Raw genomic sequence first — 27,430 nt, forward strand, 5'->3', positions numbered from 1 at the left:
GAGTCCACGATGGTCTTTCGTTTATCGCCATAATGTAATATACATCACAAGCCATGATATCCAGTTCCAATTCATTCTATGAAGACACGGTCACAAAAGCCCCTCTACTAGTCTCCGTAGGTGCAAGGGAACTCCGCTGGCGCACACGGTTCGATTCAGGTTGGTAGCATAAGCACATATTCACGAGTGCTCAGGCCGAATTTGATCACATCCTTGTCCATGACTTCCACAAAACGACCAGCAGGGATTGCTTCGCCGTTGACATGGGAGCCGTTTGCACTTTCCAGGTCGATCAGGTACGGCTTGACTTTGCCGATGCGATCTCCATACTCGTTGCGCTTCTCAACATAACGAAACTGCAACGCGGCATGCTGCTTCGAGCAACTCGGATGCTCGAGAGGGAAGTCCACCACTTGGAGCTCACGACCAATCAGCCAGCAGCTTCTACCACCAAGTTCGACCACGTCGAGGAGATCCTCTCCTTTGAATATGTAAAGTCGCCAGGCTTCCTTCGCAGGCGGCTTGCGAGCCTCTGGAGGCTCGTGATATTTGAGAACAATCTTCTCACCAGTCTGGCCTTGGACAGTGTTGCTCTCGGCGGCAAGTCGGCCAGTCTGATTGTAGTTGGGCTTGATCTTTTCAACTGGCGGAGCGTCCCCCGACTGGGCGACTTCTCCTGTGAAGGCATCGGCTTGTGAGGGGAGGGGTCCGCGACGTTGAATTGCTTGCGACGAATTGTGGGATTGACGCGGGGATGTTGAGCGCGATCGTCGGTGGGGGCTGCGATGTCTTCGCGATGGTCGTCCGGAATCGCGATCTCGCTCGTCGCGATGTCGGTGGCTGCGATGTCGGTGACCTTGACGACTGTCTTCTATAGAATCTCGGGAGTGTCCGCGACGCTTTCGAGACTCGTGCTCGAGGTCTCGTCTCGACGATTTCACGTCTGAAGGGCTTCGAGAGCTTCTACGTCGCGAAACACCTCGATGCGAGCTTCGCCGGTCGTAATCGCGCCGCCGTGGGCTCCTGGGGTCCTCCCGTGAGGCTCGTCGATGTTCACGATCGCGGCCAGGAGAACCGGATAGGGATCGGCGTCGCTGGTGCCTGTGGCTGTCGTCCAAGCTAGCCATTGCGCCTGTGCTAGAGATAGAGAGAATGACTCAAAAAGGAATGCCACAGGCGCTAAAATCAAATGGCAGGATTCCCGATCGAAGACCATCTCCGATTTCTCCAGCGAATCATGCACGAGCCCCACGTGATCCTCCCCGCCCTTCCTCTGAGGTGAGGTCAGGCACTCGACCTTCTTTCCTTTCACATCTATTCTTATGTTCCTGTGGGAGTGACCGGATATCAGACGGTGCTCTCTTGCCAGAAACCATGCGGCCATGTTCAAGAAGGCCAGTCCTTGTAATAATGGCGGCATGAAGCTTTTCAGCCCGTCTGTCTCGGCTTTGCCACCCGCTCGATCGAGCTTCCAAGCTTCACGTTTCATCAGGTCGTCATTGCGCTTTGAACAAGGCTATGCAACAGCCTCGGAACCCTCGGCAAGCCGGTATCAGTGGCCTTCAAGCTCGTCCTTCACTCCCTACGATGTTCTCAATATCCATCGCAATGCCCCGTATACCAAGGCTCAGTATTACGATCTTGTAAAAATCTACCATCCCGATCGGTCCTGTGATGAGCATCCTCTTTGCCGAAATATCAGTCCTGAAATTCGTCTTCAGCGATATCGCATTGTGGTGACTGCACACGAAATTCTCTCGGATCCTGAACGGCGGGCCGCGTACGACCAAACCGGTGCCGGTTGGAGTCATCACCCTCAACGTTATCGCACTGCCGCAGAGGCTGCGCAGGCCTGGGGGCCTTACGGATCTACAATCTATGCCAATGCGACCTGGGAAGATTGGGAACGATACAACAACCGCCATTATGGCAAGCAGCAACACGTCGTGGATCAACGGACCTTTACCCGGCTCGTTGTCCTTCTTGTCCTTTTTGGAGGCGCTGTCCAAGCCTCGTGGATTGGACAAATGAACTCTGGGTATGAGAAGCGGCTCCGCGAAGTGAGCGAAGACTCCATGCGTTTCTTGTCCGGCCGACGCCAGCAGACGGTCACTCAAATGCCTCACAACGACGCTCGTGTGCAGACGTTCTTGATTCGTAGGGACCCGACTGGCTCTGGTCTCAAGGACGAAGAGGCCGAAGTGTATAAGCAAGAACTGCATTCCCTTCGACGACCCGCACCCGATCAATCGAACGCCCATGAGCTAGACAGCTCAAAATCTGCGGCCCACCTGACAAATGTCTCTCCCCCATAAACCGAGCAGATCTGGCACTCATACAACCCATTTGTGGCCGCGCTAGCTGCGAGTCCGTTTGCTCTGGTGTGTCTTCTGTATCCCTCGTGTTTCTGTGCTCTCATGGCGTTCTTGGTCTCTGGGGCTTCACTGGCGGAAAGTGATGGGTGTTCCGGAGTAGATACTGACGAAAAGGAGGCTCTGAAATTCGACATAGGTTGCTTTCTATACCGTGAAGAATCAAGCTCCACTTGGACATATCAGAAATCTTTATCTACAGTCTGAACTCATTACACGTCGATCGCCTTGAGGATTTAAAGTACATGCCTCACCTTCCAGTTTCGGACTAGCTGATAATCAGAGTGGACCCCGCAACGATTACTCAGTCCTACTAACCCAGTTAGACTTAGTAACGGGCTAGCAGTTACACACTTCTTGGGACGAACCTCGGCTGAGCGCCACTTCCAAGGAACCGGCTTGGCCTAAATCAATACGGCTTAGTTAGTTATGCGCGTGTTTCGCATATGACCTTGCAGATCTTCGGGTCTTCGATCTCTTAACCGTCAGTACATACTTTATATCTACAAAGGCCGCAACTTCCCCTCCAAAGAACTTTCGATCGTGATATAACCATCTCAACAGGCGTCGCCAAGCCTCGAGGGGCTCACGTGCTTTGCTCAATATGAGTGACTACAAGTATTCGGCTCACCTCCTGAAGGAGTTGATCATTCGGATCCCATTGGTTTTGAAGACCCTTCTTCTTCATGGCATACAAATGTCACCCGGAGCGGGGAAACAAGATCTTCGGACAGAAATCACGACAGCCATGATTCGATCCTTCATGACATTCAGCGCTCCTGTTGATAAGACGCAGAAGAACAGCATGCGTGATCCGGGTGTCAAGGGTCCAATGTGGGTTTCGAAAGTGACCTTATCGAGACCAGAGTTCGATGTACGCGACGCAGTGGTCCGCGCAATCGAGGATCTCAAGACAACTGGCAATGAGACATTCGCTTTACCTCCAGTCGCGGACGTGGAGGCTGAGTGGACAGGATTTCGCAGTGGTGTAGGCAAGAGAACACCTCAACCCGATCTCTCGGAGGAAGAGAAGTATCAAGAGCTTCGCAAAGAGTCTACCTCGGATATGACGATCCTCTATTTCCACGGCGGCGCTTACTTGTGAGTTGAAGCATTCAGGTAATTCCAGCAATTTTGATCTATCCCTAACATCATCCATTAGCTTGATGGATCCTTGCACGCATCGGGTGCCTGTGGCTCACCTCTCGCGTCTCACTGGCGCTCCGATCCTATCCGTGCGATACAGACTTGCGCCGCAAAATCCTTTTCCTGCGGCCCTAGTTGATGCTTTGACGGCGTACCTCTCATTGATCCATCCGCCTCCTGGCAGTCTTCACAAACCAGTCCCCGCGAACAAGATTATAATCGCAGGTGATTCGGCCGGCGGTAATCTGTCTCTCGTCCTGTTACAGACTCTACTTACGTTGAAGCGCGCGTCTCGACCTGTGCGCTTTCATGGACAAGACGTGGACATTGAGCTGCCAGGGGGAGTGGCTCTAATTTCGCCTTGGTGCGATTTGACGCATTCGATGCCCTCGATTGTCAACAATCTCAAGTTTGACTATTTAGACATGAAAGGCACGCCATCCGAGGACCCAGAAGAACCAACCGCCATATCTTCTGCACCATTTCCCCCCGGCTCCGTCTGGCCCGTCGATCCTCCTCGATTAAACATGTTCACAGATGCCAATATGATGCTTCATCCGCTTGTATCGCCAATGGCCGCAAAGCCTGAGCTGTGGGAAGGTGCACCCCCCGTGCTCATTTCCACAGGAGAAGAGCTGCTCACGGACGAAAGCTTTGTTGTGGCACGCCGCATGCATCGGGCCGGAGTGAATGTGGTGGTTGATCAATTTGAGGGGATGCCTCATTGTCATGCCATGATCATGATGTCCACGGCGACAGGGAAACAATTCTTCAAGAACGTCGCCGGGTTCTGCCTAGACGCTGCAGCTGGCCGTGTCAAGTCTACGGGGCAGGTTAATTGGTACGGTCAGGGTCTGAAGACTTCTCGTGAGATCCCACTTGCGGAAGTCGTGGACCTGGACGAAGATCGTGTCGATGCTCGAATGAGCAAGTCTGCTAGTTGGTTGGTGCGTGACGAGGAGGCGCTGCGGAAGGAGTGGCGGGCACAGGCAAAGCTTTGAACTGCTCGATTGTAAATAGCACATCTCCGGTCACACATTGAAGATACCGTCCATTTTACAAACTCAACCACTTGAAGAAATTGTCCCTGACTGCGGCGGAAAGTGCATGCCGAGGCCCCCAGGAAAAGAATCCTGAGATGGCAGGCTGGCCACAGCCACTGGATCCACCTCCTCGGGTCGGCCCGAACTCTGTGAGCATTTACTCATTCACACATGACTACATGTGCCGGGTTTCATTATTGGTCTAAGGAGGGCTCATGTCAAGTACTGCGAGCACTGATGAGAAGAAAGAGGGTGGTTTCCAGAATTATAGCTATCCATAACACTTTTGGTGCCACAAAGAAAACGTGATAATATAAATGCTTCACAACGCAGACCGCTAAATTCAGCCCTCAAAGATATTCATCTTCGTCCATCGAGACCTGGTCATCAAGCCAGGGAGCAGGTGTCTGACTGACTGGAGCTTCATTGCGCGGCGTCCACACTGACTCTACTGTCGTAGAAGTTGGGTGCGGCGCTACCGTCTGGCCGGGGGAAGTCAACCACGGAAAAGAAACTGGCGTCCCGTTCACACGGATTTCACCAACGATGTTGCTCAGCTGTGGCGGCTCCTCCACATAGCCATCCCATAGACCCATTAATTGTGCAAGGAGTTTGCAAAACGCTAGTGATATAGTGATGGTCGGTGTCAAGAGACTTTGCAGGTGAGACCACCGCCAGAGCATGGTTACCGTCACAAATGGGAAATCGGGCGCGTCTGGCCGAAGACAGTAGCCTTCGCATGTTTCGGCGATCAGTGGATGCGAATACCGATCCCACATCATAAGTTCAATGATGTACCACGAAAGGATGGAAATGATTGCCCAGCCCAGCTTGGTGAGTCGCCGACGCTCAGGATTGTGAAAACTCTTCCATAGCCGGGGTATCGGGAGTGATGCATATATTCGGCCATCCTCATGCGCGTATCGGTCAGGAACTTCAGTGAGATGCAAGGATGGTGGAAGCGACTCCGCTTTTTGAGAAGAATTCGAACGAGGCACCATGGCTGCATCCCGAGTGACGTGCTCTTCGAGACTATTCAATCCTTTCTTCACCTCATTGATGTTCTTTGCCAACGAATGCAGTTTGTCGTTCAAGCGCTCGATATCCACAGAGCCCTGACCGTTCTTATTCGCGACTTCAAGTCTCTTCAGAACTTCCTGTTCATAAGCAACTTCCTCGGCCTCTTCGCTTTTGAGCTCGGATTGATCTTCCATAATTGCTTGCAATGATTCCATGGTATCGTCTCCGAGGTCAAGGCCCTCTTTTCCAGAGTTCATTTCCTCGATGACTGTTTGAAGTCCACTTTTAGGCAGATTTGGGCGACTGACCAAGGCCTTGTCACCCCTTGATTTCTGCGATGTAGTATTGGACTCCAGCCGTGTTGAAACTGGTTGTTTGGGTGCTTCTGTTATGGGTTTGAGATCCTCCTTTTTCAATTGGGATTCTAGCGATGAATGTTGCTGCGTCGAATATTGTTCGGTTTCTCTTTGTTCAAGAGATGGGGATTGGGTAGTTTGTGTGGGCGCACTGAGGTCAGATGGTCGCACGATATCTTTCGTCAACTCGTGAGGTATTTCGGCCACCTTTTCGGCCACCGGTGTGTCAATCCAAGCACCTGTCACTCTGGGCGTCTTATCGTAAATTCGTCTTTCGAAAAGTTTAGGTGGCTCCGGTGTCTGTATCTGTTCCACCTTCGGGCTTTCTGTGCGTGCGAGCTTCCGGAGCAATGATTGTGAGTCTCTGCCACCCCGCGCCCCAGCATTTGACCCACCGAAGCTTGAGTTCTTGTAGACAACAATAGGCGTATTTGGCACATGTACACCTGCATCTTGTGACGCGTCTTGATAGTTATCGACTTGACTTTTCTCTCCCTCCTGAATCTCGTCTTGAGACAGGAGACTTGCCGTGCGCTTGCCGAGGGTGCTGCGGCTCGGAAAACTGGGTTTCGAAGCATTCTGCGAAATGAGTTGAGGGGGAGCGACATCGTCCTCAATATTGAAGCTTGTCCGTGAAATTGGCTCAGGGCGTCCTTCTGCCTCCTTGATCCATTGAGGGTCCGAGGTCGTGCTTGCGCTCACATTCCGTAACCACTCCGAGCGATGGCCAGCTCGACTTCCCCAGGTGCGTGGTAGGTTCAGCGACGGGCCGCCCTCACTCTCATTCTCAAAAGTTTCCAATTGTTCTTCATCTTCCCTGCGTTGAAGGTTGTCAGCCGTCAGAGCATTGCGGGCTCCAACCTTAGCTTTACTGAAGACCGGCATGTCCTGACCCGTCACTCGTCGTAGTCGTTGCTCATCTCTAGCAAAGTCAGAGGTCCTCCTACGAGGTGAATTCTCATTTCCAAAGCTTGCTTCTGAGAAGGCAGGACCATCCACATCATGTCCCCTCACTCGAGGAGACATTCGGCCCAGTCGGTCGATCGGGTGCGTGTCAAGATGAGTCTCCCAGTCGTCCAGCGGTGCGTAATCGGTCGCTGATCTATTATAGTCCGTCCTTTTATAGATATCGAGCGACTCATCAGGGAAGTTGAAATGATCAGACGGAGGGGAGCGCGCAGTTTTGTACTCGTGGTGACGCCGCGGACTGCTCATCAGTCCGAGTCCGGCACCATCGTCGGACATGCTGGCGCGTGAAGTAGCGCGGTAGGCCCCAGCCAGGGTTCCTGTGCGGAAAGCTGGTTTTATACGCGTTGCGTTGCGCTTTGACGGAGTAGGAAAGTTCGAATCGTCGAGGTCGAATTCATAACTGACTTCTCGAGCACGCCCAAGCGGCGACTGGGGTGGATTATGGCGCGCAAGAACATCGCGATCACGGCTGTGGGGAGAGGCCATCATAGCAGCGCGTTGATTGTGCAATACCCTCTCCCACTATCATGCGGAATAAAAAGAGCTGTATAGTTGGTATGTCGTCAGGAAAAGACCGCGCCCCTTTTGTTGCAAGATGGTTGGCATGTGTTGACTTTCTGTATGTAAGGTACGTACTGCGCAAAAACAAAGCTCCCGCATTCCCCGAAGGGGTTAGAGCGGCGGTGGACAAGCTTCACATGCTTGCATCAACTGATCGAGGGCAACATTCCTTCCCAATCTGTTGCGTTGTTTTTGCAGTTACTCACACATGTGTGTCCAAACTAATGTTTACTCACCTTTTGTGCTTCGGGGTCGTTAGGTGCCTGAACTCGCGAGTGATGCGATCAATACCTGCTTATTTTCAGCTGACTCGAGACGAGGCCATGTGACCCACTCGTTCGTCTCGATCGTCGTGGCTGGAATTTCCGAAACTTTTGATGGTTTATCCGTGAATCTTCTGGCGCAGTTACTGATTCACCTCCATTCATGAGCTGGTGGCTTGAAAGCTTAAAAATCTGCTGAAGTTCAGAACTTGGAAAGTTCTACCAACAACGCGTTCGTCGCAAGATCTCGGCGGTATTTACAAATCATGGCGAAGTCCTCTCGCCGAAAGACACCTCGGTCGACCGCAGCTTCATCAGGCTCATCAACCCCAAGTTCCACCTCGTCTGGCCCAGTCGCACCTTTCACCAAGGCACCAGCCATACTCAATCCTTTCCTCGAACACCTGTCGTCCGATCAAGTATATCTCGTTCACATCGACACAACGGGTACAGATCTGAAATGGCAAACATTCATCGTGCCCACGGTCGTCAATGTGATCGTTGCAGCGGTGATTGCTCTCCGTCTGTACTGGGGCGTTAGCACATATCCAGCATTGGTAGCTATTGCGTTTGGAATGAAAAGCTCGCTCAGCGTCGATGTATCATCCACCCCATGGACGGAGTTGGCACTGATCACCATGCGTCGTGTGGTCACCGTCCTCATCGATTACGTCCTCTTGACCAATTTCCTGTCTTGGCCTATCGGCTTCCTTCTCGGGCCCGTCAGATGGCGTCGCGCCATCGGATTCCGGGACCGAGAGGTGATTGTTCGTCGCAGCAATCGCAGCTGGAGTGAGACTCTTGTGCGCAATACGTGGATCCGTGACAATGATGCGATTCGCGACAAAATTGTAGCTGCCGTGACGCCTGAGCGAACTGGAAAGACAGGATACTTGCTGGTGGATGAAGACTGGGACCTGGAGTATCTGGCCATGATACGCGCGCATCAACTCGTTGACCTGACCCGTAAAGGCGAAGGGGTGCAACTGGATGAGTTTCGGACGGCAGTTCTGGTGCACACGGATGCGGATGGTTGGTTGATTTGGCGTGTCGCTGGGGAAGGAACTCCTGCGAAGGGCGCCGAGTCCTCTCAGCGAGATCAGATTCTAGCATTCAAGGAGCGATTGACCGCTATGGGCAAGGAAGACTTGTTCTTTCGCTGGGTGGAGCTGGTGCAGTGGGAAAGCTCTCAGCCCGGTGGATTCACGCCGGAGCGTCAGCGTTCAGCTATGGTGCAGGCTAAGCAAATGTTTGACAAAGAGAACGTTGACTTCACTGAGTTCTGGGACGATGAGCTAGCAGGGCTCACTAACGCCCAGGAAGTAGCAAAGTGAAATTGGCCCTTCTTTCGGTATACTTTCTTTTTGCACCCTTGTCTTGTCGTCAGACCTATTTCTACAACTTTCAATATGAGCCATATGGCGTATCTGAGAGTGAAAGAGAGCGAACATCAACGTCTCCAGCTCTGCTCCTTCAAAAGTTGACATCCAGTGGCTTTGACCGGTGATTCAATATCATCGCATAAATTACATGGAGATTATCTATAGAGCTATCGTGATGCATGGTCGCTAGCATAGAATCAGTCGTATGATCGATAAGATCATGTCCCATCCTCAAATCTATAATCAAGGGACCAAAGCTTTTCCCATGGTCGGCGACCACCATTCGAACGTCGAGAAGAGGTTGTTTGGGAAGAAGACGACTCCTGGGATGTGGTGGGAAGATGTTGACTGGTGAGCACATCAAGGTGAGTACGATTTTGATTCTATGGCACAGATTAGCTTCATTCGTTAGAGCAGGCCCGGGAAAAGACAGAGATGTGTCTCACTTTTCACGGGCCAAAGAGTAGATCGCGGCGCACCTCGTCGGATGCCCTTGCTGAATCACGAGGCTGGACGCTAGGCTCTGCTTCCGCGGAGCGCACGAGATTAGAACTCGAGTCATTCGCTGCCTGAGATGGTGTAGCAGAGCCTCGCTTAGAATTCGAACTATTGCGACGACTCTCGAGGCTCTTGGACAGGGTTTGCGCAACCGTGCTTTCTTCAGTAGTCCTCTTGAGACGGATGCTGCCCTTGGCATCGACGTTGGCGGCTGCAACAGTGCTTTTGGCGATGCCTGGTGTCGCTGGCGCGCCTGGCTTCTCTTCCATGGCATCGAGCAGATACCAACGAAGGCCGTCAGATAATTCAAATGGATTCTCGTCAGCTGAGGCACCGTCGCTTGCGTCGCCGAGTGACCGCCGATCGGGAGTCACGCTGCTAAGTGACTTGGATAGATCGACTACCCGTTCCTCTATCTTGCTGATGCGAGCGAGTAGCCAGTCTCGCGTCTGTAACTTGTGAGAGTCCTGTTCGCGAAGGAAGTAGTGTGGCGCCCCGACATTGAAAGCAGCCCATGAACGGATAGCCTGGTTACGGGTGGGTAGGAAAAGAGCGAGATCGCCCTCTTTAAATGATCTGTATGCGATTTTGTCGTGCGCTTCGCTTTGCACTCGATGGTACTTCTCACGATAGCCCTTGGCTTCTTTCTGCCATTTGCGTGCCAACGTCTCAATGTCTTTGACTCGTTTGACAACTACATCCCCAAAGACGGCGACGTCGAATTGCTTCAGACTATTCATGAACGCAGTGAAACGAGCGTGCTCGTCTTCAATGTTGTCTGCGTGCATCCAATGTAGCAAACTTGAGTCTGGCCTCGCCGTAACGATACCTGACTGAGCAATGCTTTCACTAAGAGTCGAGGACGTACTGAGCTTTGATGCACGCTGAACCACCAAGCGACCGTCCTGTTGAATGATTGCAAAGCCAAGCTGCTCAAGCATGCGCTCCAATTTCTCAACCTGTGAGTAGATCTCTTTGGATATTTCATGGGATTGAGTGCCCCGAGCATCCAGCCGTGATGTGACATTTTGATTCGTCTGCAGTGCTCCATCGAGTCTAGCTTCCCAGTCCTTTTCTTTCGACTCGAACTCTTGAGCATAAGATTCAGCGTCGACTAGTTTGCGCGTCAAGTCCGCGCAGAGACGTTCACCCTCGGCAATTTGCTCACGCAAGGCATCAGATCCATTCTCGCCGGCGGAAACCTGGGACTGCAACATGTTGAACCTGGAGCGCTCCTGGTCCAGTTCAGATTTGAAAAAGTCGAGATTCGATGCCTGTTCCTTTATTTGGTGCGTCAACCTGTTGAGTTCGGCCTCTCGGTCTTCGGCAACCTTGAGTCTCCCTTCAAGTTCGTAGGTAAGTTGTGAGATCTTTTCCTCAAATTCCTTATTCTCCTCCGTCAATTTCGACGCGTTGCCCTCGGCATTTCTAGCATGAATTGACAACCCCTCGGCTAGAACCTCGATAGCTTTGATCATGTCAGGCAATTCAGTCGGTGCCTTTCCTCCCGGTGACAGGATCCAGAATGCCGCTTGGAGGGCACTCCAGTATTCCCTTTCTTTCTCACTCAACTCGGCGCGCTGAGCCTCAAACCGGTCAAAATCGGCATGAAGTTCGGCTTCCTTCCGCTCTAAAGAGATAACTTGCTTGCTGAGGTCTTCGGCTCTACGGTCAACCTCGGCGTTCTGGGTACGAGCTGCCCGCAGCTCGGTCTCCAGTTGCTGGACTCGTTCTTCCATCTCTTGTCTTTCTTGGTCTCGGCTATCAACGAGCCGGTCAAGCTCCTCTTCCACCTCTTCAGCACGAAGTCTGTATTTCTTCAATTCTGCGTCGAGGTACCTTCGCTCGTCTTCAAATTCGCGTTGCCGCGCTTCAAGGTTTCCAATGAGATCTTGCTTCGTGGATTGAGCTTCTTGGTACTTATCAGAACTTGACTGTCTCTCAGCATGAGCCTCTTTGTGGAGCCTTTGGACCGTTTCTCTCTCTGAGCTGAGCTCAGCTTCTAAAGTGACAATGCGCTGAACCAGTGCTCTATCTTCGGGAGACTGGGTCATAGAGACTCGCCTCGATGAGACGGAAGAACGACGGGAAAGAGCGTCAGGGTGAGGAGATGCAGGTGAAACGGGAAAGTCGTTGCCAAAGTTTCCGCTGGAGGGCCGACTCAAGTGGCTTTGGCGATGAAGAAGGTCTTCCAATTTTCGAATACGACTGTCGGATCCTCTCAGTCTTTCTTCCAGCTTGGTTTTCTCGTCTTGTAGACTGCGAACCATCTCATCGCCTCGCAAGAGCATTGAGCTTCGGCCAAGGTCAAAGACACTACCGTTCTTGAAGGCCTTCGTCCGCCGCCTTTGCTGGCGCGTTGGCACGTCCAAGTCCTTCAACTGGTTGACCAGCTCGTCAGCAATCTCTGCAAGGGAGTGCTTGTTCCTCAAATCCTCGATATACGTCTCGACTTCCGCTCGAGTAACTTCTGGCCACTCAGAATCCTGCCTTTGAAGGCTGATTTCCATTGCTGGCGTTGTGGTGTCGTCCAAGGAAATGAAGTCACCCATGCTCTTCACCCACTTTTTCCGACGCCGATGTTCCTCGTCCCTTAGAACGCTCATCTCTTCTGCCAGGCTTTCTGAGTCGGCTCGTACCTTCTCATTCCACTCGCGCCTCCGGATAGCTTCAATGAGTACAGATCCATAAACGACCGGCATCTGAAACACAGCGTAGAGAGTGTCAAAGGACTTAGTGTCGAAGCCCAGATCAGCAAGTTGAGCATGAGCATCTGCCAGACGAGACTCGATGGATGAGATTGTCCGCATCTGGCGCAGAGCAACTTTCTCAGCGTCGCTTCGCTGGCGAAGTGCCAGCTCCAGGCCACGATGGATATCGCTGCTGAGTTCTAGTAAGGATGGCAATAAATTCTGAGTGTGATTGAAAGCAAGTCTGGAAACATTTGCCAGCGTCTTGGGATTGTTTTGCAAGCCAAGTACGTGTTCATAGTCGGACTCAATCTTCTTTGCGAGAGTCTCTACCTCTTCCAAAAGCCCATCATCCCTATCTGCTGAGTTGGCGAATGTCTGATCCACCAAGTCCTGCGTATCTGAAGCAATGTTACCAACAGCCTCTTCGAGCGCTCGAACCTGAGCAGCAAGCCGCGGACACAGGTTTGACGCATCTGCACCTGCGCGATAGACCTCATTGACGTCCACAAAGTCTCGTAGTGTTCCAGTTGACTTGCTTGCATTTTTCTTGGGCGTGGACGGTCGCCCAAGCATTGGAAGGTCTTTGCGTGCCACAATATTCTCGAGTGACCTGAGAGCACGCTGCCAATCATCCAACGCAGCCTGTTGCTCCTCCAGAAGATTGTTCGCCCATGTCTGTGCTTCCTGAAATCGATGCTCAAGGCTTCCCACGTGCGACTTGAGGTTCTCGAGCGCAACGCCTACAGCACGAGTGATGACATCGGTCCGTTCGCGATGCTCCTTGATCCTTCCGTCCGTGGATTCACATTGAGATGCCAGGCCTTGGGCCCAGTCCCGCCTTGTCTGAAACAGAGTCCGCCATGACTGCAAGTCATTCTGATCCGCCAACGAAGCGGGTGGACTTTGTGGTTTAAAGGTATCCGGAGATGGAAGATCAGGGAGCTCGAAATCGGCTGGTTCGCTGACGTACTGGCGATCGTAGACGAAGATCTCGGACTAAATTACGCAGAACTAAGGTGAGCGTTTGCTACACAAGCGGTGCGAATAACCGTTAACGCTTCCGTACCTCTGTGGCTAATGTTTGAGTCTTGACATTCCTGCCTCGCGCAGTCATTAGTATTTGCCGCGAGGATGGGATAGAGGTATGTCGAACGATCCACGTTCGAAGGGACTCCGGTCTATTCACAGCAGGGTAGATTTAGCTTCTGTATATATCGCATGCTAAGCCTGGAAGCTGACAACGCTTCCCCTCATCCATTGGGGTTTGCGACATACGAGGCAAACACCACTGGGTCCGCCAGCAAGTGCTCTCCGGAATGAGCGATATAAATATGCAGCGCCATTATCTCCCCTCCACACTCGTAGGTATGATAGCTCCGTGGGCTAGCGAAGTGGGAGGGGGTGGTTGATTTAAATGATCAAAGTCCACGGGAAGTTGAACTTGGTCGGGGGGAAGGCTGACAGGAGCTGTTCAGTTGATCGGGTGTCCACCGTCCACCGCCCTTGGATCATATCACAAGGCCCCAAACAAGCCCACCCGCCCACGAGATCTCCTCATGGCGTCTCAGCAGGGCTTGACCAGACTTCATTTGCTTCCGAATGAGCAAATTTTGCTGAGCTATGCGGCAGATGATGTGCAGGATATTGTGACCCTGTCCGAGACAGAGGAGTTGGTCTTGCAGTTGGCTAGGCGAGTCCAGGAACAACAGTTGGAGAAAGCTTTACTGGAGCAAGGTGAGGAGGCCCTCCCTATGCGGGGAGGCTACTGTTTCCCCGAAGGCTTGATGATTGCCAATTGATTCAACCACAACGATCTTCCTTGCTTCAATATACGACCCTGAAATCCCATTACCTTCCCTTCCAAATGATCTCCATCAACCGGACTGACCCTATTCTTCTTAGAGTTCGAAACGCTGTCTGGTGACGATGTTGAAGAGCAGCTTGCGACCGCGGAACGCGAGTTCCTGGAGGCGCGCGCTTCATTTACAGTCAGAAGCAAAGCTACCCGGACAGTCTTAATGACTGATCCTATACTCAAGGCTGTCCATTCAAAGGCAAATATTCCCCCTGAACGGTGAGTATTGGCTTAGTCTCCAAACCAAACAGCTGGCGGCCTTGGTGCTTATTCTGGACGCACCGCAGTGCCCTTTTCCGTTTGGTCAATCGACGTGACGTGCTTGCACTCGCTCAAGAGAACTTGTCGGGAATTCATGATCAAATTCTCAGGCAAATGGACGATCTGAAAATCGCCAATCTGACGATTAACCGAGAAAATCAAGAGCTGGTGCGAGAGCTCCTGGAGCTCACTAAACAAGATTCGTCTTGGCGAGAGCAGCTTGGGGACCCTGAGCTCGAATTGGAACTAACCCGATTTGAGGCTGAGTATCGAAGAAGCAAGGCGAAGTGGGACGCCATGAAGAACATAGCTAGTGCGATTGTAGTCGGCAGTGGCCTTGATTGGGCAAGTGACGATGCGCTTCGTGCACTAGTGCTAGACGAAAGTGATGATTGAATCGAACATTTCGACACAGAGTTATGTTCTTCTGCTTTGAGAATGACCGGGCCTGACCTTCTTAGATAGAAAGCTCACGAGAAGTTTCTGACCCGCAAGCCCAAGACTACCCCGTCGTGTTGTTTCTGTTTGGATTCCTGACATATCTATTGTAGTAGGGAATCCGGTTGCATGTACATAGAGCAGGTAGTCTGCTGAGGTGCGTGTGCCTGATGGTGGCCTTACGGTCGGGAGAGGCTGTTTGGACATGACGAGAGGGAGTCAATCAACTTGACCACCCAAGGAGGACAACCCAAGGTCAACAAGCAACCAGAGGATTGAACGGCTTCAAGGGAGTTCAGTACAGTCTTTACAGTCAGGCTCTCTTTACATTGCAATAACACACTCCTTTTAATCTTCATCTGTGCCTCTTCACATCCTACGGATAGGTGTTGTACGGTCGGGCTGGGAGATCTCTGGACGTGCGTGCTGGTGGTTGTGGTTTGGTTCCTCTATGACTCGACCTGTCTGGTGAGATCAGACTGCCTTGAGCATTCCCCTCTATACTATGTAGCAGCACTGGTGAGATCACCTACCCAACAACTCCAGTGCTCAGCAAGGGAAACTTCGCGATCACCCTCAGGTAATTTGCTATGCATTGTGACAACCGTACATAATAATAATAGCTTGACTGTCTTCCCGTCTCCATCTACGTGACATCAAATCCCCAGTTTTGCATTCATCACGTGTCGGCCTCTCCAGGTCAGGTTGGGTAGTACCTTACAAGGTTGTAACTCGTTCTGCTTCCATGAAATTGAGCCACAGGTACTCTCCATGTCTGGTTTGACTTACAAATCATGTTTACAGTCCTGGATTGTTATGGCAAGCGGTACACGATACCCTACAGCCTAAACGCTACACTCTACAGTATGTGCTGAATAGCTTGAGAATCTCAGACGTGGGGCCTTTTGTTATAGTTTCGTTGATGTACGGCGAAACAATGGAAGTCGTGAGTGGCAAATATACTCCATCAGTGTAGATTACGTGGGTGTTGTGAAAGTCGACATCATAACCCACTTGAGGTGACCTCGGCAAACGAGCCCAAAAATGAGATTTTCTAGGGACTGCGGGCAGGTGTCAGTCAGCTCATATCATAAACCGATCGAAATCTGAGATGAGATTGATGTTTTTGTCGGTAATCTTTCTGTAGATACCGGCACTTTGTCGATATATAAGTGGAAAGTAGCCTCGGTGCGAGAATAATGTGATGCCGTCTGGGTCGAGGAGCCCAGGATAGCCCGTGCAGCAACGTTAGTATATATAATTTAGAAGTCACTCGTTGAACATGAGTGATATGTGGTGGTAGGCTCGACATGGAGGTCTATGACTAGCACGCTTCTTATCAGTAGTATCTAGTACTATCTACTATCTACAAGATCTGTGGCGCTTGGCCCCAAACTTGCACTTGGGCCTTCGGAGAGAGGTCATTTGGCCTCGTGATAGCCGATAGTATTCATGGTCACGTTTAGTACGCTTATGACGATGAAAACTCCCCCTATTTGAGTCTTATATTTACAAAAATCTCTTGACCAAACGTGGATAACTATGGCACTCTTATGCTATGAATTAACGTTATATGTTGTATGGGAAGAATTAAGCGGTGTTGATAAGAAGGTACTGTCATAGAAGTTTATATCATTGGAATTGGTCTCAACCTGAATGCCCATGGATGGATGAATCATGAATGCGGAAGGCCCGAATGAATTAATGATTACAGTACAATACATATGTACACTGGTACAGACTACAGTATTATTTTACAAGAGTATTGCAGAACGAAGCCATATGGGACACCATAAATATTTCTGGTGGCCACCGACGCCGATGTTTCTTTGATTTTGAGATATGTGCAGAAGTTTACCTCAGTAGGTGTATACATTAAACAGTATCTACTAGGTGTCTACTAATCTAGTCATTCACTAGGTGAGGATTATTAATGTTATTACATCATTTGCGCGGCGGGGACGGAGGTCGGCCCCCAGCTGAATCACCAGTCCTCGACTGGTGAAGAGACTCGCCTAAGCGCTTACTTACTGCTAGGGAGCAGCAGGTACGCCGGCTGATTTAAGATACATTATCTCGACAGGTATTCACCAAGATTGAGTAGCAATACTGTTTGAGTGTAAATCTGTATATATGTACTTTATACTTATTGGCGTCCCTAATAAATCTGAGCTCTGGAAGATACTAGCCTAGTGAACTAAGTACAAGGCCAAAGGGTGTAGATCAGTTCGACGCATGACACGTAGAAAACGAAGTCGCCAGGGCGGCGTGTCCGAGTCCAAGAGGCCTCAGAAGCATTCTAATGCGTTCCATGCCCCGTGGAATTGCGTTTCGATTACAGTATACTGAAAGTGGAAACCAAGCAAGTGTGTGATGTGTATTGGACTTGTATTTCAATCGCTTCATACATATGTATGTTTCTTTGTAAATCTGTACAGTGTAACTGTACTGTAGTTCGCTTATTTTTAGACACAGTCTGCTACCCCAACGCTTAGAAGGGTCCGGAGATTGCTAGCGAGCGTCGAGAGGAGTATTGGCCGAGCCCCAAGTGCCGAATATTCGTTGCAATTACATTGATACAGTACAATCACATGTGTAATATCATTACAGACTCCCCAGAACCTTGTCTCCAATCAGATGGCCGCCGAGACTTGGTAGGTTACAGTACCACACGACGCGTCGCGGCGCTTCAGTACTCACTCGAGTACATTGGTACGTAGTTTAGTACATAAGTACAATACTTGCATACATACGGCATGTGTGCTGAATCTGCTGAATCTGCCAAAGATGTCAGACTAACGTAAGTGCCCGCTTCAATAGGTTGAATATGCACCCCCTTTAGATGGCGACGGATAAACCTACAATAGGCCCACTCTAGCGCTCACTAGGCTCTCCAACCTTCAGCTTGCGAGGCAGCATAACCTTTAAATGTAGGAAGCCAACTACGTAGATATTACATAGAAGCTTCCGGCACTTCATTTATCTACGATGCGACATTTGACTGAGAGACTTCTAACACATATTTAGCATGCCCTTCCACGCTAGTAATAGACAATAATTTATGCGGGCCATCTACCTTTAGCTCCTTGCCTAGGTAGGTAGGCACTTGCGCTCATACAATATGTCCTATCGCGTGCCGACCAAGCATTTCAAGACCTTGTGTGGACGATGGACTTTCAAGTCATGTGGAGATGACTAGGCAAACTTCGGAGTAGACGTGGGACGCTAGACACGGTCCAATGCACCCGTCTGCTCTCTACCTTACGTTCATCAGCTACGGCTTACCCGTGACTGTAATACTACCTATAGTAATAAGTATACTACTAGTACTTTATTGTACTTACTTTCGAATTTAGATATGATGATAGTAGTGATAATGATATACTCCTTGTAGATTTTATATCGAGATTCACCACGGATACTTTCTAAAGCAGGGAATGGAGAGTCTGTCAGCTGCTTAAAGGCTGTTGATCTGCCAGGGGCAGCATGCTAAGCGAATATACTAGTAGTGAGATGCCGCCGTCGGTACAGATGTCTATCATCCCAGCGCTGCACCTCATTTACAGTTCGGTACTAGAGGTAAGCCCTTACAGTAACTACATCAAGCAAAAACAGCCCGCGAACAGCTCGAGCGCCGGGTCATGCCCCAGGCTGACGCACGACCAGAAGCACTGGACCGAACGGAGTAATGGAAACGGCATTCAATCATTAATGATAGCAGGACTCGACCCATCAGAGTCCATACTCAACAATATTTGGGGTGGCACACGAGTGGATCAGTAAGACCCTCATCTGCAGAGCCTTCACCTCGTTCTCTAGTCTCTCAGGTACTCTCGGTCTCTAGTCTCTACTGGAGTAGGAGCGAGCTTTAATTAAAACAGTATGGTTTGACATCGCGCTGCCCAGCAACCCGTCCCACCTGAACATTTACTGCATAATAATTGGTAACATGCGGCTGTGGGCGCTGATTGAATTTTCTTATGGCCTGCCAGACTCCGATCTCCCTGACAAAGGTAGTTTTCGTCCCAGATTGCCCGTCCTCGGTCCATCTGTGATCTTGTACCACTGTTTGGTCTGTGGCCCCTCGCTGTATTCAGGTATTGTCGAGCTGCCGCAAGCCCGCGGCACATTGATGTTACAATACAGGCTGAGTACATTACTACTTTACACGATTCATTCTTTCCACCATAGTACGAGCCTACGAGGGCAACAAATCTTCGCATACCGGAGGCTTATGGAAATGTATGGACAATTGGACATATCTATGACCTATGTACAAAATCCAATGAAGAGCAAGTCTCGAGACGGAAGTTATGCCTGTGCTCTACTAAATCAACATGTAAGTATGTACCTAGGCTGAAGACCACATCCTCCATCTTGGTGTCCCTCTCAGCTTGCCTTCCTAGAATTTGACAGTAGAACTATCCTTTCGACCTGAGTATCAACAAGTCACCATGGTAGGGATTTCATCCATACTTATCGTGAAATAAAGCGTAGTGATGGATGTCTGTCGAATTTGATGCATTTCCCAACTTGAATCGTAATCCTCAGCGAACAGCTTTTGGCTGATAGGCTTTTCATCGCCAGGTCTTTTCTTTGGTCTTGACTGCATCGACACGTCCATGTAGAAATGGGGGAATGCTGTATTGCAGGTGGACTTGTCGAAGTCAAAGCCTAAGCCAAGAGCCAACCTTAGGAAGAATCTGGCGCTGTACTCACTACTGACTCGGTAATGTAGAAATGAAGAGTGTAGGCCTGATCTCTCGGGCAGTACACTACTATACTTGACTTACGGCAGCAAAACTGAGGCGGGAGGAATCGCGATTTCTAGAAGTAGAAACATGTTTGTGTGTACTAAGTATTAGGTTCTCAAGTAGTTAGTACTCAAAAATTTCTCGAGTTGTCACCTCGCCAATAGTAACCTTAACGCGCCCACAATGGCGGGCTGCAACCATTCATTTTGAGGTTGTGCCGAAAGCCCCTTCATGCTGACCAACGCAGTGTCGAACACCCAACTTGTTGGTACCTGACTCGCATTTGAAGGTGTTAACTTTGTACTTCAGAGCCGAGATGAGTCTTCGTCCTGTACATACGTACTACAGTACACTGAGTAGTTGTAGGAGTGACTGCAGTCTACGCCTCTTTGGATGTGACTTCTCTACTACCAGGTCCACACGTATTCCACTCTACTAATAGTACTGTACTAGATTGGCTTCCCAAAGTTCGAAGACACAGACCGAGGTCGATTCAAGAAGGAGGAAAATATACACCCGAGTCGTTCAAGATCAGACCAGTAGACGAAACTCTCAAGGCTGACAAGTATGACAGGTCAACACTAGTAGATCACGCTATACTTGGCGAGTCCATCTCAAGTATGTACAAGAGAGGTAAAAAAAGATTGAAACACAAAAGTAGTCAGGACTCAAGAGAAAAGAATCCACACGGTCCCAATTTATCCGTGGGAGGAATTTGGTGGTCCTTCACACTTCAGAGTACTAGAATAAAATAATGAAGGCATGTTAGGTAGAGTAGTAGACCAGTACGAGGTCTCTTACTCACCATTAAGAGTCAAGACCAAATAGTCAGCGGTAATGTATCCCAGCGACCGCTGCGTCCAGAGAGTCAACTTGGTCAAGACTCAAGAGTCCAGACTTCCGATACAATACATGAGGGGAAGTGTCGCCGTGCGTAATCAGCAGGCTGGTATTGATGTACTAGTATCCGGGCGGTACGTTACATTTTCCAGCAAAACAGCGGGTTGCCCTTGCTGTGCTGCCGTTCCCACAATAGTCTCTGTGACGGGACCACAGAGAGAGAGAGGAGGTCCGCCTTTCCCTACTACTACTGCCCTCCCCCCCTCTCTCACTCTCTCTCCCATTTCTCCTACACTACCAACCGCTCCCTACACTGTCTGCCCATACAATCTCAGGTACTGCATATCCTCCCAACCCCAAAGCAACTATATCCCGACGATACTGGCCCCGAACCTCAACACCACCACCACCACAATTCTCACCTCCTTTTTTTTCCCACTCTCGTCGGCCTAGATCTCGCTTGTCTACGCGTCGTCCATGCCCATTTTCCCACTGGCGCAACCGAGACCTCGTTCACGGTCGCGCAATGCAATCCATCACTAGCAATGCGCGAATCAACTGCTAACATGCGATGTTCGATATCAGATTTGCGCTGATCTCCTTTGTCTCAAAATCTCTCATCTTTTTCTCTGAATCAAGTAAGTACTCTGGTTTTTTTTTACCTCCTTCCTGTCCGTCCAAAGTGACTTGGGAGACTCGGGTTCACGAACGCGCTCGAGCAACCTCGCGTCGCGACATCCTATCATAAATAAATAATCACAACACCACACCCACGCTAAGAGTGCCATACTCGTGCTTGGTCGCGTCGCATCACTCACTTCACCTCGTTTGACTATCATTTCGCCTCGCGCTCCCCCAATTGCCTCTCGGCCTTTGTTCCCCTCCAGACACTAATATCAATCGCACAGTTCATCATGCCTAAGGCCACCGCCACCCGCAAGTCCGGCAAGGAGCGCGTCCAGCGCCGCAAGAAGGGTGAGTTTAACCGATCTAGCGGCGATGCTTGGAGCCTGTCTGACTCAGTATCTCAAATAGACCCCAACGCCCCTAAGCGTGGCCTGTCCGCCTACATGTTCTTCGCCAACGACAACCGTGACAAGGTTCGCGAGGAGAACCCCGGTATCACCTTCGGTAAGCATCAACCAGCGCCTTCCTGGATGGCTGTTTGCCCTAATTTTTGCTGACTCCTGCGACAGGCCAGGTTGGCAAGATGCTCGGTGACAAGTGGAAGGCCCTGTCCGAAACTGAGCGCAAGCCCTACGATGCCAAGGCTGCCGCTGACAAGAAGCGCTACGAGGAGGAGAAGGCCAAGTACAATGCCGTAAGTCGTCACACCTTGCACTGTCAATTTCAAAGTATTGCTCGCACCTGGATTGTGCCATACTGACTTTTTTCACAGGCTGCCGAAGAGGACGATGAGTCTTCCTAAGTGCCACGCTGCCCACAATGAATCGCGCAGCTAGTGGCGTTTGTATTTCTTCTCGCTAAATCTCTGGATGTTTTCCCCTTCATTCTATTTTCTCTATCTTTTTTTGCGTTTCATCACTCATGGGTCTTATGGAATGGTCTCTACGGTGGTTCTTACTTGCTTTTGGTGATTTGCCCCAGCCGGTGAGCTGGGTGGTTTTGGTAGAGGCATGGCTTTGTCGTTCAGCTCACGGTCCCCCATGCATTCTTCTTCTGAAAGACTTGGAACTTCCAATATAGCTCCTTGCTATATGAAGGCCAGGCATTCATCGTGACGGTAACCTCCAAACCGCCTGAACTGGGGAAGCCATGCGGGCGACGCCAGCATGGCTCCTGGTCTGACATACCTCAGCTTGATCAATGCCACAGTCTCATTGAAAGAACATGGTCTCTTCCATTGTCTCAATTAACTTCGTAACAGTGCCAAGACAGCGCTGCTGACCGTTGTCAGCTTCGGCTTTAGTATCTTCATTCATTTCAACTCTACCGAGTCTGCTTTGGTGTGCGTTTCGGATGATCGACTCGCGTCACGCGTCAGGACGGGAAACCGCGGTTCCGGAGGTGGCCCAAGCTCCGGGCTCCGGAGCTGGCCCCATCCCTTGATTTCGTTGGCTTTGAACGCGTCTGGGGGATCTCCGTTGATCGCCTGAGGCTGCCATATTAACATTCCTGGGGCCTGGATCTTAAGGCAACAATGACCTGGCAAACTGTACTATCTGAAATGACTATACTCGGTCCCTTCGCTTTTCCATCGATGAGCACGATCATCTCCCAAGTCCTTTTGTTGTATTTTTTTTTTTTTACAAGGACCGGCAAATTTGATTAAAAACTCGCTGCGCACACTTCTTTGAGGTGACAATGCCCATCGGAGGGTCGAGCGCTTGAGCTTTGTCCTCGCCTTCGAGATGTAACAGAGCCATAGACAACGCACTTAATATCCGCTCTTAAAAGCCTTCATCCCGGACTCCGACCCACATCTGATAGGACTCTAACAGATCCACTGGGATCCAAGGTACCAGGGCCCAGCAGTAGTGTCATCAGTCACCGACTGTACGCTACTCAAGAGATTCCGCTGGTATGAGTCGTGGTAGGAGCAGTACAATGATGCTGCATTAAGCCTTTGTCGAGCCCTGGGCAACACTGGTGGCAAAACTAAAGAGGCTCTTCTAATACGGTACCTCATGAGTGGCTGAGCCCTATAGGTAGAGAGAGGGTCTTGCAAGTTACGTTTCTTAGACTGGCCGGCCTAAACCACTAGGTGATTTGATGCTGGCAGTAGCTACCTAACAAGCTATAGTGGTACCCTGTAAATCATCACCATCCAACAGGAGCAGCGCAGCCTCCGCCCACCCAACAAAGGCTTGGTGACGAATTAGGAGCCCGAAGGCAGCAGTCAATTCAGCCTTCTATCAGGTGAGACAATTCCAGAAAATTGCGCCGGACGATTGACTCAAAAACTTATAAGGATCGCGTCCTCTGGGCCTGTTGTGGCTTCTGTCATTTCTTCCTCTGATGTCCTTCTCATATACGCACAAAGACAGTACACTGGTTCAGGGCTGAGCACAGTGCATGGATCCAGGTAGTGTGGACTCTGTCAAGGGCATCCCATGTCTGCTGTGTGTACGTGCGTGCTCCCACAGTTGACCGCTATTTTCAACCTCCGATATCTTGTTTCTTATACATTCATGCGAGCGGATTCGGTACCGTGCCAAGATGCAAAACCATTACTACTACTCAAATTATTACCTACTCCGTGACTATGACATACTTCGCTACTGGCACAGCGACGCTCCCAAAATCATCTCCAAACGTCTCTTCCTGCCCGAACTCCATCTCGACCTCTGACCCTGCGCAGGCCTTGGGAATCCCGCTCAAGCCCGTGCATGTTCCGCTTGATGATTCAAGCATCAAGCCAACTTAAACAGTTTGCACTGTTGCCGCGTGCGATAGCGTGTCCGACAGTTGCACTTCCCGCTGGGATTCCTTCTAGCGCAATGCACACTGCATCGACTCGGAGCAGAGGACGCGGTCAACTTCCCACCCGATACGTGTCTCGATGTGACTTGAGGTCGTTTACAGCACCCTCGATGTATGAAGGTGCATCACCTATTATCTCCCCACCCCGTCTTGGTCGCTGGCTTTAGAAAGGTAACACCAGCAGCCCGTCAAGTACGACGCAGAAGTACTCCCTACAGGAGATGATTTCTACACGCCTTACTACTTTCTCCCCCGCCTCGGACCCCACCAAAAGCCCCTCCAGTCCTGCACGACCACGTCGAGAACCGCCAGCAATCACGATGGAAGATTAGCAAACCTTGTGAAGCTAAGAAGAGCCGCATCAGACACGTGAGACAGTTCACTTCTTCTAATCCTCTTCACATTACGTCCCCACCGGCGGGATCTGCGAGCCAAGTGGGAGGGAAAAAGTTTGGACGTTCTTACTTTCCGTTTTTATCTTTTGGCCCCTCTTCTCTTCTTCCACTGTCTTTTGTCTCAGAAAGTGCGGTCATACACGCTTACCCGAATGGACTGACTCCACGTCAATTATGGCTTTGCGCTTGTCTGCTGAACAAGCTGCACGTGCCGCCGACGGCTTCAGTGTCCTCCGTGCGCCTTTGCCTCAACATGCGACTGAGATCACCAGCTTGATATCGGACTTTTACGGAATCAGCGCATCCCTTTCCAGTCTGGATGAGCTAGTCAAGGACTCTCGTTACCGCCGGAGTTGGCCCTTGGTGCAGGCGGACGTCGAGGTGCTGCGCTCGAGTCTAGGGTATACAATCGAGGATGCACTCGATTTCCTCAAGCGGTTAAACGGTGGTCAAGTGACAGCAGACACTTATCGACGGACATGGCAAACCATTGACCAGTTTTTCTGGAAAGAGGCTCAGTATTCTCTCAGTACCCGACTTGCTAAGTATAAAGGATTTCTGCGAGAAATTGCCGACCTCTTGAAAGAGTAAGCCAGCTTCCGTACGAGATTCCACCTCACCTTGGTGTCCAAATCACAGTCAGCGTCTTGTGAGGGGGCTAACTGACCGTCCTCTCAGTCCACGCCACGACGCTTTCCTTCTGGCAGCCTCACGAGATGGGATGAAGTCGCTTTTGGCCGTTCAAGAAAAGCGCATTACCCCACAATTAGGACGCATGTCCTTGGGTCGCAATCATGCCTCAACCGGCCACGTAAACACCAGTACAGATCAGACCAAGGCCCGAGAGGATCGACAGCCAGCTCGTCGGTATCACTCGTATGAGCCGGGTACTTCGTCGCAATTCCTCACAAAGCCCCGTCGACAAGCGTCATACGAGCGAACTCGTCCGTCACGACCCTCTCCGCAGTATCCACTATCACCATCTGACACCTCATTCTCCGATTTCCCTCCCGCGGTGCCGGAGGCGCCAAGCTCACCTCTTGGAACCGCCTCGGCAACGGGCACGAGCCGGTCCACGCGTTCGGACGCCGCTCGGTACCACTGGATCAAAGAAGTCTTTACCACATTTGAGACCGGGACCCCAATTCCTCCGGGTCGGGAAAGGCAAGACCACTGCCATAGGTCCCTCTGTCTGGGTGTCTGATGCTACATGACTGACCTGTTTCCTGTACCAGACCCGGGTGCTTCGGTGATCCGTGCCAGGATATGAAGTCATGGCTCCGAGAGAAAAAGTACGACTTCCTCCTTCAATTGTGAGTAGCCCTTCGATAACAGGTGATTGATACCATTCAAAAGCGCGGGACAAAGCAAGGAAGATGTGGCTGGGGAAGGCATTGTCCAATGTCCAGCAAAAAGAGTATGTGGTATGTTTGACGGTGAACATCCCTGAGCTAATACTCAAAGCTAGGGAATTTAAAGATGAGTCCAACATGACCGTTTACTTCTATATGCGAGAGCACGATCATCGAGCCCGCATATTATGCAAAATTCCCCACAGTTCACAGCCAAGCGAGTACTACTGTCTACCTCTTAACATGTTGGAAATCGTTCGAGAGGGCTCCTGTCTCCAATTGTGCCGCAGAAGACGTGGCGGGAGTGAACTTGTCTTGTGGGCCAGTATAAAATTTCCAGACATGGAAAGTGTGTCTACCCCGAGCAGTTTAGCTTGTGAAAGAAAAACTGTCGAATCACAGACTAACAGTCAGCACAGTGATGGTTGCGTTCTTCACCACATTTTTGGCTTTGCGCTCGCAGGACACCGGCTCCCCCATTGATCACATTCGAGATCATGAAATGGACGGAGAACGTGAATTATATGGAGGGTGAGTCACAAAGACCGGAGCCGGCTTTTGGCGTGCATAATCTAATAGAAGGCAGTCAAATCCTCGAGGACGACTATGTCTATGCTCTTCGGGTGTACCGTGACAGACTTAGCAAGGCTGTGAGAATCCAGACTTCCATTCACAAGGGCCAAATGGATCGGTAGGTGATCTGCCACAGACCAAAGTCATAATGATCTTGATACCTGAATTTAAGCACCAGATACTGATTTTGACCAAGCACTCCGGTTTGGACCGCATTCATAACCGAAAATTTGGCTCGACGCAACTGGCTTCGTCTGGAAGCTGATCATCGGACCGTGCTTGTCCGCGGTCTGAAACCGATTCTTCTCATGCCGGAAGAGAGTTATTCTTTCACGATGACAAGACGGGGCGAACATGTCCTGAGTTTCGCAACCGCTGAAGGTCAGCGCTCTTGGTCCAGTCATGCTACCCTGCAGAAAGTTCTGATTAACTAACGAAGTACTTGCCCAACAGATGCCGAGGATTTCTTGGACCAGATAGAAGACCTTTCCGTGAGCAAGTGAACAGGCACGACGGCCAAGTCTGGTTCAAGGACATTTGAACGGGGTCTGTCCCAAGTTCTAACACCTTCAAGTAATTTACGAATGACGAATTGACGGCGATACGAGATCAACGAGCAAAATTAATCTGATGGTCTTATCTCGGTCTTTATGTGTTCCAGATCTCCTGCTCGCTTTCCATCTTGATCTGTCTTGTGCGAACTATGTTGTCTGAGTACAATGCTCGATACGGTCATAGGTTTGTTTGTAAAATTTTCATTGCCGAATGGAGCGCTGCGCTTGATAGAGAGCGGCAGGCTTCAGGCGAATTCACCCATCTGAACGCAGTCAAGCAAACTGCTGGATACGCGCACCAAATACTCAATCTTTGGAAATCAATACGTATATAGTAAGCTGGATGCGAACTACTCGGCGGGTTTGCTGATATATTGCCAAGTTCGGCACAAGCCGCCCCCGCTCGGCACTACTGCTCCGCTCCTTCCAAGCTGTCTACTTCTCGAACCTGCACTCCTTTTCTTTCAATGATAGCGATTCGCACTCAGGTTGGTCGATAAAATTATCGGAGCAATTCAACGACTCGCCCCAGCTCCAGCACTGCTTCGGAGCTCTGGCGCGCCACCAGACGATCTAGAATCCTCCCAGCACCTGCACCGCCTCGTCCCCGCCTGGCGAGCTGTTTGAGCGCACCGGCCGATCTGAATTTCCCTCCACCTTT

The 27,430-nt window shown here is 50.6% G+C and overlaps 10 protein-coding genes across 10 annotated transcripts; 6 read left to right on the forward strand and 4 right to left on the reverse strand.

Annotated features, from left to right (window-relative positions):
- Positions 1-155: 155 nt before the first annotated feature.
- Positions 156-1,127, reverse strand: N7539_001889 (putative FHA domain protein SNIP1; the record flags this gene model as incomplete). The annotated part of the gene is made up of 1 exon (XM_056931492.1): positions 156-1,127. The coding sequence occupies one exon, from the start codon at positions 1,125-1,127 to the stop codon at positions 156-158; it is 972 nt and encodes a 323-aa protein (XP_056793523.1).
- Positions 1,128-1,382: 255 nt separating this feature from the next.
- N7539_001890 (J domain-containing protein) lies at positions 1,383-2,315 on the forward strand (the record flags this gene model as incomplete). Its single annotated transcript, XM_056931493.1, has 1 exon — positions 1,383-2,315. The coding sequence occupies one exon, from the start codon at positions 1,383-1,385 to the stop codon at positions 2,313-2,315; it is 933 nt and encodes a 310-aa protein (XP_056793524.1).
- Positions 2,316-2,976: 661 nt separating this feature from the next.
- On the forward strand, positions 2,977-4,519 carry N7539_001891 (uncharacterized protein; the record flags this gene model as incomplete). Its single annotated transcript, XM_056931494.1, has 2 exons — positions 2,977-3,473; positions 3,535-4,519. The coding sequence occupies 2 exons, from the start codon at positions 2,977-2,979 to the stop codon at positions 4,517-4,519; spliced, it is 1,482 nt and encodes a 493-aa protein (XP_056793525.1).
- A 392-nt stretch (positions 4,520-4,911) lies between these two features.
- On the reverse strand, positions 4,912-7,392 carry N7539_001892 (uncharacterized protein; the record flags this gene model as incomplete). The annotated part of the gene is made up of 1 exon (XM_056931495.1): positions 4,912-7,392. The coding sequence occupies one exon, from the start codon at positions 7,390-7,392 to the stop codon at positions 4,912-4,914; it is 2,481 nt and encodes an 826-aa protein (XP_056793526.1).
- A 604-nt stretch (positions 7,393-7,996) lies between these two features.
- Positions 7,997-9,064, forward strand: N7539_001893 (uncharacterized protein; the record flags this gene model as incomplete). Its single annotated transcript, XM_056931496.1, has 1 exon — positions 7,997-9,064. One exon carries the CDS (start codon positions 7,997-7,999, stop codon positions 9,062-9,064), a length of 1,068 nt encoding a protein of 355 aa, XP_056793527.1.
- A 497-nt stretch (positions 9,065-9,561) lies between these two features.
- On the reverse strand, positions 9,562-13,646 carry atg11 (autophagy protein ATG11; the record flags this gene model as incomplete). The annotated part of the gene is made up of 3 exons (XM_056931497.1): positions 9,562-13,299; positions 13,370-13,481; positions 13,579-13,646. 3 exons carry the CDS (start codon positions 13,644-13,646, stop codon positions 9,562-9,564), a joined length of 3,918 nt encoding a protein of 1,305 aa, XP_056793528.1.
- Positions 13,647-13,859: 213 nt separating this feature from the next.
- Positions 13,860-14,815, forward strand: N7539_001895 (centromere protein H; the record flags this gene model as incomplete). Its single annotated transcript, XM_056931498.1, has 3 exons — positions 13,860-14,037; positions 14,206-14,377; positions 14,446-14,815. The coding sequence occupies 3 exons, from the start codon at positions 13,860-13,862 to the stop codon at positions 14,813-14,815; spliced, it is 720 nt and encodes a 239-aa protein (XP_056793529.1).
- A 6,550-nt stretch (positions 14,816-21,365) lies between these two features.
- nhp6 (high-mobility group nucleosome-binding protein) lies at positions 21,366-21,880 on the forward strand (the record flags this gene model as incomplete). Its single annotated transcript, XM_056931499.1, has 4 exons — positions 21,366-21,426; positions 21,487-21,582; positions 21,648-21,772; positions 21,851-21,880. The coding sequence occupies 4 exons, from the start codon at positions 21,366-21,368 to the stop codon at positions 21,878-21,880; spliced, it is 312 nt and encodes a 103-aa protein (XP_056793530.1).
- A 409-nt stretch (positions 21,881-22,289) lies between these two features.
- N7539_001897 (uncharacterized protein) lies at positions 22,290-22,585 on the reverse strand (the record flags this gene model as incomplete). Its single annotated transcript, XM_056931500.1, has 2 exons — positions 22,290-22,352; positions 22,406-22,585. 2 exons carry the CDS (start codon positions 22,583-22,585, stop codon positions 22,290-22,292), a joined length of 243 nt encoding a protein of 80 aa, XP_056793531.1.
- Positions 22,586-24,464: 1,879 nt separating this feature from the next.
- On the forward strand, positions 24,465-26,649 carry N7539_001898 (uncharacterized protein; the record flags this gene model as incomplete). Its single annotated transcript, XM_056931501.1, has 7 exons — positions 24,465-24,877; positions 24,969-25,472; positions 25,526-25,603; positions 25,759-25,991; positions 26,062-26,173; positions 26,229-26,333; positions 26,412-26,649. 7 exons carry the CDS (start codon positions 24,465-24,467, stop codon positions 26,647-26,649), a joined length of 1,683 nt encoding a protein of 560 aa, XP_056793532.1.
- Positions 26,650-27,430: the final 781 nt, after the last annotated feature.

Source organism: Penicillium diatomitis (assembly GCF_028827545.1).
Source record: "Penicillium diatomitis strain IBT 30728 chromosome Unknown utg000002l_segment0_segment0, whole genome shotgun sequence".
Classification (NCBI taxonomy): Eukaryota; Fungi; Ascomycota; class Eurotiomycetes; order Eurotiales; family Aspergillaceae; genus Penicillium; species Penicillium diatomitis.